We start from the raw sequence: 16,704 nt of genomic DNA on the forward strand, positions 1-16,704 counted from the left end.
TAGGGGAGTTCTATTGATAGTTTTTTGAGGAACCTCCACACTGTTTTCCAGAGCGGCTGCACAAGTTTACCTTCCCACCAACAGTGTAGGAGGGTGCCCGTCTCTCCACACCCTCGCCAGCATCTGTAGTCTCTTGATTTGTTCATTTTAGCCACTCTGACTGGCATGAGGTGGTATCTTACTGTGATTTTGATTTGTATTTCCCTGATGATGAGTGACGCTGAGCATCATTTCATGTGCCTGTAGGCCATCTGGATGTTTATGTTTTCTGCCCATTTCTTCACTGGGTTATTTTGTGTGTGTGGAGTTTGGTGAGTTCCTTGTAGATTTTGGATACTAGCCCTTTATTTGATATGTCATTTGCAACTATCTTTTCCCATTCCATCGGTTGCCTGTTAGTTTTCTTGATTGTTTCCTTTGCAGTGCAGAAGCTTTTTATTTTGACGAGGTCCCAATAGTTCATTTTTGCTTTCATTTCCCTTGCCTTTGGGGATATGTCGAGTAGGAAATTGCTGCGGTTCAGGTCAAAGAGGTTGTTTCCTACATTCTCCTCGAGGGTTTTGATGGTTTCCTGACTCACATTCAGGTCCTTCAGCCATTTTGAGTTAATTTTTGTGTATGGTATAAGAAAGTGGTCTAGTTTCATCCTTCTGCATGTTACTGTCCTGTTCTCCCAGCACCACCTGCTAAAGAGGCAGTCTTTTTTCCATTGGATAGTCTTTCCTGCTTTGTCAAAAATTAATTGGACATACATTTGTGGGCCCAGTTCTGGGCTCTCTATTCTATTCCATTGGTCTTTGTGTCTGTTCTTGTGTCAGTAAATGGTTGCTCTTGATCACACTGTGGAATGCACAACTTTTGTTTTTTTTAACCTTTATTTTTTATTTATAATTTATAATATAAATACAAATATTTATTTATTTTAAGAGAAACAGGGACAACAATGTGGGGAAGGGGCAGAGAGAAAGCGAGAGAGAGAGTTCCAAACAGGCTCTGTACTGCCAGCACAGAGCCTGATGCAGGGCTCGAACCTGCGAAATTGAGATCATGACCTGATCTCAAGTCAATGTTTAACCAACAGAGCCACTGAGGCACTCCACACAACTTCTTACTTGAATTCTTTACAACCAAAAAAAAGACTCGACAAAGTGCATAAGCTATATTTTATCTACTTTGTTTATGGATTAGCTTCTTAGTCACTGCCCCCCATACATTTACACATATATATTTATACAAAAATATGCACTGGCTTTTAGAAGGAGTGTGACCTGCCTCCCTTTGCTGTTGCTAATTTTATAAACAAGTGACTTTATAAAGTGGCTGTGATTGTAGTTTGAATAAGAAGCAAGTAGGGAATTGGAGAAATAGCCCAAGAGTACTAGACTGCAAGTCAGGTGATAAGTGTGGTAATCTGGTTTCCAAAGACTGAACAGATTGGAAGCAAGTGTGGAAAGATAATTGCATCAAAAATAAGCATACTGATGAGAGAAAAGAAAGAACTTTGCTCTTCTGATTATCCATGTCCATCTTCTACAGGTTGAAAAAATGGCACATTAGTTGAAAGAAACAAAGGGGAATGCCTAGAAGAAGAAGAAAATATTGGTAAGTAGCCAATATAAAGTAATACTCCACTTTTCCATAGGTCAGTTTTTGTACATTCTGTTTTCTGTTCCTAGCTAAGAGCTTATAGTAAATGGAAAGGGATCTACAAGCCACTAGAAGCATGTCACAAAGGCTACAACCCTTGTTCTTTTAGAGAAGCCCTTATTTGCATCAGTTGACATTAAAGTCTAATAATTACAGCTCTCTGATTTATATCCCAATGATTTTAAAGATTTTAAAATATTACATGATGACAGTTTATTGAAGGAATCAGGCCCATGACAACACTAATCAGTGATAACATAGCATCATGTCCAGGAAAATAGCTCAGAAAGCATAGCATTCTGGGACCATTTGGTGGCAGAAAGGCAAACAATCCTATAGAGATATAGCACCGAGATGTTGAGATGAGCACTGGGTTTGTATGAAAACCAATTTGACAATAAATTATATTAAAAAAAAACTGTAGCACCTAGAGGCATTCCAAGTTTACAGAAAAATATAACTGCTGATCATAATCATGGCTCCAAATCATAGTTCACTTGAGAAATATTTATAGCAAAGGCACCTGTGTGGCTCAGTCAGTTAAATGGCAGACTCTTTAAAAAAAAATTTTTTTTTGTTTTTAATTTATTTTTGAGAGACAGCACGAGTAGTGGAGGGTCAGAGAGTGAAGGAGGTACAGAATCTGAAGCAGGCTCCAGGCTCTGAGCTAGCTGTTAGCACAGAGCCCAACGCGGGGCTCGAACCCACAAACTGTGAGATGATGACCTGAGCCAAAGTCCAACGCTCAATCGACTGAGGCACCCAGGTGCCCCAAGTGGTGGACTCTTGATTTCAGCTCAGGTCATGGTCTTGTGGTTCATGAAATCACGCCCCACATGGGGATGGGCCTTCATGCTGATAGTGCTCAGAGACTTTTTTCTGATTCATTCTCTCTGCTCCTCCCCCACTCATGCTCTCTCTCAAAACATAAAAAAAAATTTAGAAAAATATTGGTAGCAAATATTGCTAAAGTAATATTATGTTCTTTAAAGTAGAAGCATCTTAGACACATATGGAAGAAATGTACTTATGTGGAAGCCCTATTCCTTGCTTTATATATAAGGTATTCTTGTAATATTTCAGTCTTTCTCATTTTTTCATTTTGATTTAACATTTAAAGCAGTAGATATTTTTCATTTGGTAACAAGAAAGGGATAATAGGTTTTTACTTCGCTTCCCAAAAATTCCAGTATAAACAGTGACAAAGAGCACTGACCTTTGCAGATACTCTTCTGCACTTAAGTGCCTCCCACAACGGATAGGAGTTCAAAGGCAGAGATAATTATTACCTTAGGTTTTCATTATATTTGCTCATTGGGGCAATATTAACCCTCTTCTGACTGGTAGTGTCTTCCTATCTAAAGGTTTTTTACTTTAATGGATGGGTAAGAAAAGGCCTTGTGACTTGTGAAGAAAGGCAGCAAGAGCAACCGCTTTCCCTGTGCAGTGATTATCATAGCTAAGTCAAGCCGCAAACAATGAAGAATGAAGTCAGGCACTGCCTGATCTCATTTTGGCATAACACCCACATGGTTTCATTGTATAGAATGGGCCTGTTTGACACTTGTCTAATGACGTTTTGATTAAAATGAAATAAAATAGAGAAGTGATCTGTTTATAGGAAAGAATTTGAAATTTGTTGGTAAATACCAATGTATCATTTCTAATTCCTTCATTGGGAGTGTTTGATCTTAGGGTTGGAGAGACCTTAAAAGATCTCATTTAACTCCCCTTCTAATCTATGAATCCACATGGGACAGTGTGGTCAGATTAGAGCTGAGCCCTTGGGGCAAGACTCTCCTCTGCCAGCACAACTCCTACTGTTAGAAAATTCTTCCTGTTCGATCTTTCCTCTTTAGTTTTCATGCTCTTACTATAGCTTATTACATTCCGCAGGTCTTACTATAACTTTTTGAATTTTTTTTTGTTTTATTTATTTTTGATAGAGAGAGAGCATGAGAGGGGGAGGGGCAGAGAGAGAAGGAGACACAGAACCGGAAGCAGGCTCCAGGCTCTGAGCTAGCTGTCAGCACAGAGCCTGACGTGGGGCTCAATCCCACGAACGTGAGATCTGACCTGAGCCGAAGTCGGAGGCTTAACCGACTGAGCCACCCAGGCACCCCTTGGTATAGATTTTTGGCAGTGATCTAATACAAATTGATTATTTAATAACCCTTCTTATTGATACTTGAAAAATTCTTATTATAAAATTTTTCAGTGGTTTTCATGTCTATGCCAGTTGTTAGTCTTATCCCTTTCTACCAAATATCTCTTCAGTACCTAAGTATTTATGCTACCATTGTCTGTTTAGGAATTTTCTTTCTGTATATAGCATGAAAAAAGTTGTTATAAATATTTTTAAATATTTATATTTTAAAAATTTAAGTTAATATATAAATATTTTTACTCTATACCTTTCTTGATTTAATATTTCATTTCACTGTTAGGATTAGTATTCAGTTATTAATGGATGCCTATAATTTAACAAATGTAGTGACTTGTTTACTTTTTTCCTACTCTTTCCTAAGTATATTTGACCTTTTTAAATTATTTAAATTCTTTTAGGGATAAGCAGGATGTTTGTGTGAGTTGTAGTTTTTTTTGTTTGTTTGTTTTTTACTTTAGTGTTTTTCCTTAAGTAAAATATTGGGACTGTAACAGAAACAGTGGAAAGCATCAAGTGGTGGGATATGACATTTTGAGAGAAAGTAAAAGTCCATATTGTTTTAAATTTTAAGAGTTAGTATCATTGAGGGACTCCTGAATGGCTCAATGAGTTAAGTGTCTGACTCTTGATTTTGGCTCAGGATGTAATTTCATGGTTTGTGAGATCAAGCCTCATGTTAGGCTCTGTGCTGCCAGCATGGAGCCTGCCTGGGATATTCTCTCTCTCTCTTTCTCTCTGCCCCTCCTCTGATTATACGCACTCTCTCAGATATAAAAGTTAAAAAAAAAAAAATCAAGCACCTGGGTGGCTTAGTCAGGTAAGCATCTAACTTCGGCTCAGGTCATGATCTCATGGTTTGGGAGTTCAAGCCCTGCATCAGGCTCACTGCTGTCAGCACAGAGCCTGCTTTGCATCCTCTATCCCCTTCTCCCTCTGCCCGTCTTCCTCCTCTGCTCACACAGTCTGTCTCTCTCAAGAATAAACATTAAAAAAAAATGAGGCAGGGCACCTTGGTGGCTGTTGGTTAAGCATCCTACTTTTGACTTTGGTTCAGGTCATGATCTCATGGTTCATGAAATTGAGCCCCTGCATTGGACTTTGTGTTGTCCGTCTGGAGCCTGCTTGGGATTCTCTCTTTCCTTCTCTCTCTGCCCTTCCTGTGTGTACTCTCTCCTTCTCTCTCAAAGTAAGTAAACATTTTTAAAAATTTTAAAAAAGAAGAGTTAGGGGTGCCTGGGTGGCTTAGATGGTTAAGCATCTGGCTTCACCTCAGGTCGTGATCTCACAGTTTGTGGGGTCGGGCCCCACATCAGGCTCTGTGCTGACAGCTAGCTCAGAGCCTGGAGCCTGCTTCAGATTCTGTATCTCCTTCTCTCTCAGCCTCTCCTCTGCTCATGCTGTCTCTCTATGTCTCTTAAAAATAAAAAAATAAAAAGCATAAAGTTTTTTTATATGAAGAGTTAATATCATTGGAATACCATGTAGTTCTCCAAATAAGAAGTATATAAGCTCAGGACACCTGGGTGGCTCAGTCATTTAAGCACTCAACTTCAGCTCAGGTCACAATCTTGTAGTTTGTGGACTGGAGCCTTGCATTGGGCCCTGTGCTAACAGCTCAGAGCCTGGAGCCTGCTTCGGATTCTGTGTCTCCCTTTCTCTCTGACCCTCCCCCACTCAAACTATCTCTCAATCAAAAATAAATAAACATTAAAAAAATTTTTTAATTGTGTAAGCTCTATTAAAAGAAATGTGTTTGGGGGGGAAGCTGAACACAAAATATTATGCAAATACTGGTTATAACTTGCAGTAACCACCAAGAATGCCTCCACTGATTCTCACCTCCTGGTATTCATGCCTATCCTCTCATATATGTCATTAGGTTTGGTCTGTATGACCAATGGGATATGGGGGAAGTGATAGTATATGACTTGCAGAGCTAAGTCATTAAAAAACATTGCTGTTTCTACCTTGCTCTCCCTTGGATTGCCCACACTGGAGGGAGCCAACCACCATGTTGTAAAGATATTCAAGGCTCTTTGGAGAGTCCACTTGGGAAGCAACTGAGGCTTCCTTCTAACAACCAGCATCAACTTGACAACCATTGAGTGCACCATTTTGAGGGTGGGTTTTCAACTTCAGTCAAGCCTTCAGTTAACTGCAGGCTGGGGAGCCTGCATCTTGACTGCAGTATCATGAGAGACCCTGAGCCAGAGCTATCCAATTCTCAAATTCCTGAACTACAGAAACTGTAAGATGATGAATGTTTATTATTTTTTTAAGCAACTAAGTTTTGAGATTATCTATTATGCATCAATAGGTAACTAATGTATACCATCCCAAATATTTGTTGGTTTGATAAAACTTGGACAATGTAAATAATATTTAGTATCCTTTAGATTCCTTTTTTTGGAAAGTTACTTTAGTTTATCACAATTTTAACAGTGGTTAAAGAAATTCAGTATAGCAATATAGCTATAGAATTAATAGATTCAGAAAAATAAAATTATAGTTTCTCCTAAAACAAATCAATATGACCAGATTAGGTATTCATCAATCAGTTACAGTCTCTTAAAAATCTATGAAAGTATGTATTTTTCCCTTTATATGTCACTTTGCAGTTTCCTATTGTCAGTTTCTATTGAGAACTTTCTTGGACACTCCTCTAGGTGCTTGGGCTACATCAGTAAACAAATGTCCCTTCTATCTAGGAGCTTATATTCTATCATAGGAACACAGATAATAAGTATAATATATAAGCTGTCTAATATGTTAGAATGTGATAAGTGCTATGGAAAAAAGATCAGAGTAAAAAGGATTGAGAAAGCAGGCAGAGGTGAGGCCACATGAGGGAGAGAGGTTAATATTAAAGATAGGTCTCATTAAGAAAGTAGCATTTGAACAATGATTTGAAGGAGTTGTAGGAATTTATCAAGTGGATGTATATTTCAGACAGTGGGAACAGCTAAAACAAAGGTCCTAAGGCCAGTGTATGTTTGACATGTAAGCACGCTGAGGTCTGTGTTGCAGGGGAGTGAGTAAGGTTAAAATTTACATAAGGTCAGAGAGGTAATGAGGAAGGCAGAACAGGTGGATCTATGAAAGCTGTTGTTGGAATCTTGCTATTCTGGGGGAAATGGGAAGCCTCTGCTGGATTTTGCAGAGAAGAGACATGCTATAACATTTTAAAAGGATAACTTTTGTTTGCTTGTTAAAAATAGACTCAAGGTGGGTGGGTGGCTCAGTCAGCTGAGTGTCGGACTTTGGCTCAGGTCCTGATTTCCTGGGTTGGAGCCCCACTTTAGGCTCTCTGCTAACAGCTAGCTCAGAACCTGGAGCCTGTCTTTGGATTCTGTATCTCCCTCTCTCTCTCCAACCTTCCCCTACTCATGCTGTTTCTCTCTCTCAAAAATAAATAAAACATTTTAAAAAATTAAAAAAAAAATAGACTCTAGGTGGGGCACCTGGGTGGCTCAGTCAGTTAAGCATCCAACTTTGGCTCAGGTCATGATCTCATGGTTTGTGAATTTGAACCTCATGTCAGGTTCTGAGCTGACAGCTCAGAGCCTGGAGCCTGCTTTGGATTCTGTGTCTCCCTCTCTCTCTCTGCTTTCCCCCCCTCATGTTTTGTGTTTTTCTGTCTCTCAAAAATGAATAAACATTAAAAAATAAAATTTTTAAAAAGAAGAACTCTGTTAAGACAGTAAATCACATGAGAGATGATGGTAGCTTGGGCCAAAGTGGTAGCAATAAGTGATCAGAAATGGTCAGATCCTGGAAATATAGTGAAGTTCTGGTTCTAACTGGCAGGAAACAGATCAAAAGTTCTTGGTCATATATAGGAAGCAGATGAAACTACTGTAAGGTTTTTGCATGTTGATGCCAGTGTAACTTTCCAGGTTCATCTCTGATCATTCTCTGTTCTACCTTTTCTTACCACCCTCAAATCCAAATGACTTTCCCCGGAGTCATTCTAGGTGACCCTTCCTAGGTGACCTAGTGGTTAAAACCATAGGCTCTGGAATTAGACCATCTGGATTTAATTTCTGGCTCTTTTCACTTACTATGTGGTCTTATATTACCCGGCTTCTTATGACTCAGTTTTCTCATTTCTAGAATTGGAATGTTAGTAAATAGGACCTACCTCACAGAGTGGTTACTGTGAGATTAAATGAGATAATGCATGTAAAATACTTACCATAGCACTTAGCTAGTATTAAAGTTTCAATAAATATTAGCCAATATTATTATTATTACTTCAGATTGTGCTCCTTTGGCCCCAGTCCTCTGCATTAAGTCCTAACCCTCTCTTGTATACCTTCCTCCACTAATAGTGTACTTTTTTGTTTCTGAAATCCATATGACCCATTTTTGAGGAAGTAAAAATGAAATCAAGCCATTCATAAGTTACTCTCTATTTTTATCTTTTTATAGTTCCTCTGGTTTTTATCCACATGTCTATATTATTTTTGTAGTTCCATTCATTTTTCACAATGAGTTCAAATGCTGTTTCATGATGCCTTTCCTAATCCTATCAGTAGAGTTAGTCTTTTAAGGCCTTGGGCTCCTTTAGTGTTTTTATGATTAACTTGGAGGTGTGGTTATTTGTGTGTCTATGTCTGTCACTTTGCCAGACCGAGCATCTTGAATAAAAGTCTTTATTAACGTTTAATTCTCAAGCACCTAGCACTTAGTGGGCATCAGTGAACATTTGTAGAATTAGACACTAGAATGGAGCCTACGAAGGCTTCCCACTTCAGTCTTTCTTACATGTAATGGCCATATTCATATTTGTGACACTCTCTTGCTCAAAATCGTCAGTGGCTTCCCACTGCCTACAGAGTTTAGTCTAAACTCAGCCGAGTGTTTGGTGTGCTTTCCTGTCTGAATTGAATTTGCCTTTTCAACTTTATTTCCTATTACAGTTAGTCAAAGTGGTATGTTCACTGTTCCTTAGAGGCTTTCATCCCTTTTCTACATCCATACCTTGAATCATTGTTTCCTGAAAAGCACTCCTCTCCTATCTTAATGCCACTTCTCAGGACCTCCTTCAAATGCCACTTCTTTTATAAAGCCTTCTCAGTTATTTCAGCTGGAAATAACCTCTCCCTGTTTTAAAGTCTCAGAACATGGCAGCTGTGCTGTCACATTTTAACTCTATAGAGGTAGTTGATGAACATGTATTTATTTCCTGTTTACTGTAGTCTCTCAAAGAGCAAGTCTAAGATGATTCATCTTTGCATACCATACTTATAAGTAGCATTGGGCAGCTGATGCTGATAATTTCTGGAATGGCTACATGAATGAATAAATTTGTGAACAAATAGAATTACTGGAATAGCATTACTATCCATGAGCTGGCAATGGGAGTTGGTTATATGATAGTAAGACACTGGGAAAGCTGGTACCCTCTTCTCCAGTGCTTTTGTCTGCAGATATTATTAGTTCAGTTGCACCAAGTCTATTTATGAGAAATGTACTGATGTTTAACATGATCCAGGCTCAGTACTTGGGTTTGGGAAAACAAGAGATTCCATGTTCCCTCACCTTAGACTCTCTTGAAATAGCAAAGAATTCTAGAGCTCTGGCCCTTAGTATTGGGTATGTAGGTTCCAACTTATATTCCCAAATGAAGCATTGCTCACTGTGCTGAATATATTTCATACTTAAATTAGACCAGTTTTGGTTTTGCTTTCCTTGAATAACTTATGCTCTAGGTGGTTTGGCTAACCCAGTTCCATAATTCAGCTTATTTAAATTTATCACTCTAGTTACATTTTAAACTTGCTTTCTGTTTAATTTTTAACTTTGTTAAAGCTAGCTTTTCTGTGGAGTCCAAATGAATTGACAGTGGGAGCTTCACAAAGACTTTGGTGCACCTTTCCAGTTACCTGTCCCATTCTGTTATTTTAAACTGTTGAGAAATGTCATTTTATTCAGGTCAGTCAATACTTAAATTTGTTTAGGGAGGGAATAGAAGGACTTAAATAACAATCAGGTGTTCCCATGGAACTGTATAAGGAAAAGCAGTCCATTTTTTGAAATATGATTCACTGCCTACAGAACCATCATTTCTCACACCTGTGCTCTCGTCTGGTTCTCTGTACTCCATCTGTTTTATACTTAAAGTTCTCAGGATTCTCCTTGTGCCACTTCACCAGGCTAATTCCTACCTCTTATTCAGGACCCAGCTTAGGCCTCTTATCCCTTAAGGACCCTCCCTCTTCCTTCCCAGCTCCATCCTTCTCTGAGATGTAACTCTGTAGCTCTGAGATGAGTTCCTTGCCTCTTAGGTCACTTCTTATAACATTCTATGCATATCCCCATAAGACAACTTACCACAGTATGTACATTATAGCTGTTGGTTTACTTGTCTGTTTCTTTTAGTAAGCTGAATTCTCCCGAAGAGTCGGGTCTGTAGCTTATTCCTCTTTTGTATTCAGAAGATAGCACAGTGTCTGGTATATATCAGACATTCAGTAAATGCTTATTTTTTAAAAAATATATGACCTTTTTATTTATTTATTTCTAATTTTTAAAAAATATTTGTTTATTTTTAAAAGTTTATTTGAGAGAGCATGCACATGTGTGCTGGAGAGGGGCAGAGGGAGAGAAGGGGAGAGAGAATCCCAAGCAGGCTGTGCAGCTATGAGCCCAGAGCTCGACACGGGGCTCAATCCATGAACCACAAGATCATGATCTGAGCTGAAATTGAGAGTTGGATGTTTAACTGAGCCACCCAGGTGCCCCACATTCAGTAAATGCTTATTAATTAGACAATTCAATGCCCAGGTTTCTAAGTTCATCTCAAGGATAGAAGCTACCAAGGAGTGGACTGAGGTTGTAAAAATATGAAATGGTAGGGAATTAATAACATTCTTACATAGTTACATATTTTGTAATTATTGATATAACATGTAATATCCTGTATAAGAAACAGAATTCAGTTCCTGAGCAACTTCTGCCCTACAAACAATAATTCTACTAGTTGGCACTTAACTATCATAAAAGTAGATGAACCAGACAGTCATGTGTACCCAGAAAAAAGGTGGATAAGGGAGGAGTGAAAGATCAAGAAAGGAGTAAGTTAGCAAAATGCCACGTAATTAGTTGCAAGCTAGCACAAAGGTGAATGTGGTTCACAAAGCTGGCTTGATTCAGAAGGGTTGAAATAGGAGCAAAGAGCAACAAGGCAACCAACAGTGAAAGCAAGGATTCACAGAAACAGGCAGACATGAGCAGGTGAGCACCCAAATGGGGCCCAGGTTCTGTGAGATTGTGGTCTGTCTGGGTGACATGGAAGAAGGGAATCTGGAGTGTGAAGCTCTGGGGAGGCTGACTAGGGAGTATTAGTGTTTCCTACAGAGAAAAAGATATATTGAAAAGACCTTGGAAAGAAATGAGAATAGTGACAAACACTAGCTGTCACCAAGGTCTCAAAAGAATTGAAGAGGGGGCTTTATGCGGGTGAATAGGAGAAAGTAAGCAAGAGATGTTGAAAAGACCAGTTGTAAAAGGAGTGAATTTCAGTATACTGATGTGTATACTCCCCAGTCTGTAGAAGGTACACTTGACTATTGTTTTGAGTAGCGTATAAAACACATAATTGACATGCTTGAAGAAACGGTCTTGCTTTGGAAGTTTGAAATTGTGATCTTCGAGTGGGAAGGTAATTAACCTCCTTCTGGAAAGAAGTCAGCTCTTAAATATTGTTAAATGGGTAGGATTCAGTGCCTGACTTATTGGATCACTATTCATCCTCTCAGAGTATGTATTCAACACCTAATGTCTGTTAGCATTGTTTGTACAACAGACAAAAATTCCCACCCACATGAGGATGGCAGAGAGCAGGGAATATGAAAAAATCCCACAGAAGTAGTAAACTATACAAAAGATGGAAAGCACTATGGGGAAAAAAAAATAAACGGGGAAGGAAGGTAGAAGATGTGCATGTGGCCTGGTGGGCTGCACTTAATTTTAAATTGAGTAGCCTGGGAAGGTCTCAAGAAGGTGACATTTGAGTGAAGACTGACAAAGTGAATGAGCAAGCTTTGCAGGCTGCAGTCATGTAAAAGAGGATCCCATGTTATCACTCTAAATTGTAGGCCTTTTGAATACCATTCTTAACTAATCTTAAAGAAAAATGAGACAGGAAGTGGTGTTTGAAGGTAGGGATTAAAAGCAGAAGGGCATTTTATGTTTTCATCCTTTGCTTTCTCTAAGATCTGTTTAGTTTCACACTAAACACCTGGTATGACTCTGCACTTTTTCACTTCATGAAAACAGATACCTAGCATGCATTTTTTTCCACATGAAATCTCTTTTGGAAGAAAAACAAATGTTTTCTTAATGGAAATAGAAGCTGGAGAGGTTTTTCAGAAACCACAATAATAGAAAAAAAAATGAGTGAGCCCTAAACTGTTGCTCTGGAATTAGTCACAGAGGTAGAGGGAAGCTGGTAACTGGAGAGCCCTAAATGCTCTTCTTGAGGGAGAAAAGGGACCAAGGACTGGATATAGTTTGAAATCTGGTCAAGGCAAGAATCCATTAATACTCCGAGAATCTGAAATGGTTCTGTTTTCAGTTATTTAGATTGATCTACATGACCAGTCTGTTTGCTGTGACGGAATAATCGGCCAAAGGGAGCGACTTAAGATGTGAGTATGAATCTGGTCAAGCAGCTGTTCTATTTCAGTGTTGTTTTCCTGGAATAATGTTTTCTTGGAGATTCGAAAAGTTGTTTTTTTTCTCCTAGCCAAAAAAGTTTAAACTCCAAATGCAATTAACTTCAATTTGCATTATTTTTAAAGATGTTTATTTATTAAACATTATAAACATTATATTTAAACATTAATTTAAGCTTTAATATTAAATATTAAACAAGCAGAGGAGGGACAGAGAGAGGAAGAGAGAGGATCGGGAAGCAGGCTCTGTGCTGTTAGTGGAGTGAGCCAGATGCGGGCTCAAACTCAGCCCCCAGGCACCCCTTAATTTGCATTATTTTATACAATATGTCACCTATGGGAAGAGAGGCATTTTGATAAAATGAACCCTAGGTGGTCAGCAAACCTGAGAATGACTGAGAATCCTCTGTCTATACTCCAAATATACTGAGTATTCTGTTAGAGATAAGGGGGACTAGACAATAGGAATTTCGGAATTAGATCTTATGTAGCCAGTTACTGTGACTTACATAAGGAGAAGTCCAGAGATGAAAGCTGAAATGGGACTCTTCAAAACTGAGCAAAATGCATAAAGGGCCATTAATAAAGCCTTACATGTTAGAGGATTGATATGGCATTCTTCATGAATATCGGAAGAAAATAGAGCCTAGAGCAAAGAAAATACAGCTAATCCAAGAGACATTTTTTCATGTAACCCTACTCTAGGTTTTCAGCATCATTTGTATTCAAGCTGCTATAATATACTGATCTAAAACAAATAATGCTGAGCACTGATGCTAACTAAGATTTTTGTCTTTGCTACCAACATATAAAGAAATATAGGCAATAATTTCCCTTAAGGGAGGCTTTTGGAATCAGAGAAAAAGAAAGATTGGCAAATGTGAAGATTGATTTCTGATCAAGATTTCATCATTGACCTGCTTTATGACTTTCAGCACATCATTGAGCCTCTCTGGCTTAATTTGCTCATCTGCCTTAACGTCTTAGAGGGATAACATGACCTGAAACCTGTGAAAGATGTTTTATAAAACTGTAATGGTCAGGGCTCCTGGCTGGTTCAGTTGGACTGGAAGAGCATTCAATCTCTGGGTTGTGAGTTTGAGCCCCACATTGGGTATAGAACTTACTTAAAAAGAGAAAGAAACTTAAAAAAAAAAACCTATAATGGTCCATTTAATTGTTTTTAAATTAAGTTGATTTCCTTAAAATGTGATTGTATGTACAAGCCACTGGCAATATTATTGGTCACAGGTAGCAGTCCAGTAGCCTGATTTTCAAAACCTGTGGACACCCAAATACTAGTGATTTTATAACTTCTTTAATTATCTTTATATCTATTATGTATATTATATCTTTATATCTTCTGTAGTAACTTTATAACTTTTAATTCAGAGTATGAAACATATCAATCCAAAAAGACAAAAGAGAAGGAAAGTGGGAGGGGGAGAGGGTTAATGTATGATCTAAAGACAAAATTATCAAAATGGAAAGAAGACAATTGGAGTCAACAAGAAGAGCAGGGTGGCAGAGAGAGCCTTGAGTATGAGCGATCCACCTTACAACTGAAAGCAGAGAATGAGGAAATATATTTTAAATCCTACTTTTCTTTTGCAACAAGATACTCTTCAGGAAAAGGTGCTAAGAACCTGTATTACTATGGCTTAGCTTTTTGTGCTGCTTATAAAAAATAGAGAAAGAACATCTGAGGGAAGGGGGTAGGATTTCTGTAGTAGGTGTTTCTTTCTATACAGGTTTAAACCAAAGACCAGTTGGTCTAACTGTGTGTGTCGTTTGTCCTGTAAGCTACTACAGGTGTGTGAACAGCCCTGCTTCTGCAACACAAGCCTAAACTCACCACATCTTAGGAGGAGAATGGCCACTGCATTGGGGACAGCCTTTCTCATGCTGGTGACATCCTGCGTTTGCAGCACTGTCTTCCACAAAGACCAACAGACTTGGTTTGAGGGTGTCTTCCTGTCTTCCATGTGTCCCATCAATGTCAGTGCTAGCACATTTTATGGAATTATGTTTGATGCAGGGAGCACTGGAACACGAATTCATGTTTACACCTTTGTGCAGAAAATAGCAGGTAAGTGCAATTTGTACCCTCATCGATGCCTATTAATCTACACTTCAGCCTCTCCTTCTAGAAACAAATGTGCTAAAAGTATGTGATACGAATAACAGAATCTTCTTTTTAATTTTTTTTTAACATTTATTTTTTGAGAGAGAGAGACAGAGCATGAGTGGGGGAGGGACAGAGAGCGAGAGAGAAAGAAACAGAATCTGAAATAGGCCCTGTGCTCTGAGCCGTCAGCACAGAGCTGGACACAGGGCTCAAACTCACCAACTGTAAGATCATGACCTGAGCCCAAGACAGACGCTCAACTGACTAAGCTACCCAGACACCCCAATACGAATAACAGAATCTTAATTTTGGATGATAATTGAACATATAGTTTAATTCAGTGTAAAAGAGATCTGGGTTGCCTGTAGTCTGAAACCTATATGTCCAAGAAATTTAGTTGTAATTTGTCCTTTTCTCTAAAGGTAGTTGATACTTCAGGGTCCGGAATATTGAGAATATTGAATGTGGTCTTGGGAGAGAATCACCGCCATCCTTGGAGAAGGAGATGAGAGGACCCTGAAGATTAACTTTTTCTGAATTTCCAGTGTTCTCAAGTTATATATAGAGCTTAGGAGAAGGAGCAGGAGTGGGAAGTGTCCACACTGAGAAATGGCAGAGGGACTCTCAAGAATTGCCTGTCATCTTCTGTCCCTTTACTCAATACTTCTATAAGCCACTCCCCACAGGTGGGATTACTTGGGATGGCTTGCAGGAATAGGTTAATCTAGGGGCGCCTGGGTGGCTCAGTCGGTTAAGCCTCCGACTTCGGCTCAGGTCAGATCTCACATTCGTGGGTTAGAGCCCCACGTCGGGCTCTGTGCTGACAGCTAGCTCAGAGCCTGGAGCCTGCTTCCGGTTCTGTGTCTCCTTCTCTCTCTGCCCCTCCCCCTCTCATGCTCTGTCTCTCGCTATCAAAAATAAATAAAACCTAAAAAAAAAAAAAAAAAAGGAATAGGTTAATCTAGTAGGTCATATGATACAGAGCCCATTATCTGAAACAGGTAGCTTTTGGTAATCAGCCATCTGTCTTCTGTCTTCTTCCATGAACAAAATAGGCCAGCTTCCGATTCTGGAAGGGGAAATTTTTGAGTCTGTGAAGCCAGGACTTTCTGCTTTTGTAGATCAACCTAAGCAGGTGAGTTGTTTTTTTTTTTTTAATAACTAGATATTTAGATTCTCAATGTTTTGATAACTTTACCATGCTGCTGCTGTTAAATACCTTGGGCTGTTCACACCGCTGATATTGAGGACATGTGTAAGATCAGTTTTCTGTCCTCAGCTGTACTCTTGAGTATGTCCTCAGATATACCCAGCTATACTTGTGCACCCCAAGCTCACTAGGGCTTGGGCAGAATGAAGCTAGAATAGATGGTGGATATGCAGGGATGACACCCTTTTTAAAGGAGATTGCTCCCTTTGTATTTACTATTTAAGACTTCGAGTTGAAGCCATCAACTGCATTGATTAATGTAGATGGAGAAGTTAGACATGGAGTTCTATAACATATGAGGTATAAACATGGCAGTTGAGGAACGGCAGACCTAATGAACTTCATTTCAAAGTACCCTAATATAGGACAGACCATGCATGCCTATACTCTAGAAATTAGAGAACTCATGAAAACAAAAATCTTTGGTATTGAGAATGTATACTTTTGTCATGACTGTATTTCACGTTTGAGAACCCACAACATGCCATACCAGTGTGTCAGAGGCCGTACTCAAATAGAATAAAGCAGAATATTGAACTTTGGTAGCAGTTGTAAAGATATTACAAGCATAGTCATTAACCAAAGGAAAAACTTCTGTTAAAAATTGCTTGAGGCACGTGGCTGGCTTGGTTGGTAAAGCATGTGATTACTTAATAAAGTCTTAGGAAAAAGAATGGCTTGAACTTGAAGACCTGAGATATTTATTTTCTCAGCTCACTAATATGAAATGGCATATGCATCAGAAAATTGGGAGCTGTCAAAAACTGATTTGACATTTAGAGAAGATTTTGTTGTGGTTGCTAATAATTATAATTTAGAGGTAGCAGCATGCTGTCAGATGTTCACTCAGGGAAACGATGGATTTAAAATA

At 38.8% G+C, this 16,704-nt stretch overlaps 1 protein-coding gene across 2 annotated transcripts in view; it reads left to right on the plus strand.

Annotated features, from left to right (window-relative positions):
- Positions 1 to 16,704, plus strand: part of ENTPD5 (ectonucleoside triphosphate diphosphohydrolase 5 (inactive)) — a 46,713-nt gene that overhangs the window by 8,340 nt on the left and 21,669 nt on the right. For both annotated transcript variants that reach the window (XM_029951200.1, XM_029951201.1), the window contains exons 3-6: positions 1,537 to 1,602; positions 12,396 to 12,468; positions 14,299 to 14,584; positions 15,679 to 15,758. In XM_029951200.1, coding sequence (XP_029807060.1) covers positions 14,368 to 14,584; positions 15,679 to 15,758 — 297 coding nt within the window. In that variant the 5' untranslated portion in view covers positions 1,537 to 1,602; positions 12,396 to 12,468; positions 14,299 to 14,367. The remainder of the gene's footprint in view (positions 1 to 1,536; positions 1,603 to 12,395; positions 12,469 to 14,298; positions 14,585 to 15,678; positions 15,759 to 16,704) is intronic.

This window comes from Suricata suricatta, chromosome 9, assembly GCF_006229205.1.
Source record: "Suricata suricatta isolate VVHF042 chromosome 9, meerkat_22Aug2017_6uvM2_HiC, whole genome shotgun sequence".
NCBI lineage: Eukaryota > Metazoa > Chordata > Mammalia > Carnivora > Herpestidae > Suricata > Suricata suricatta.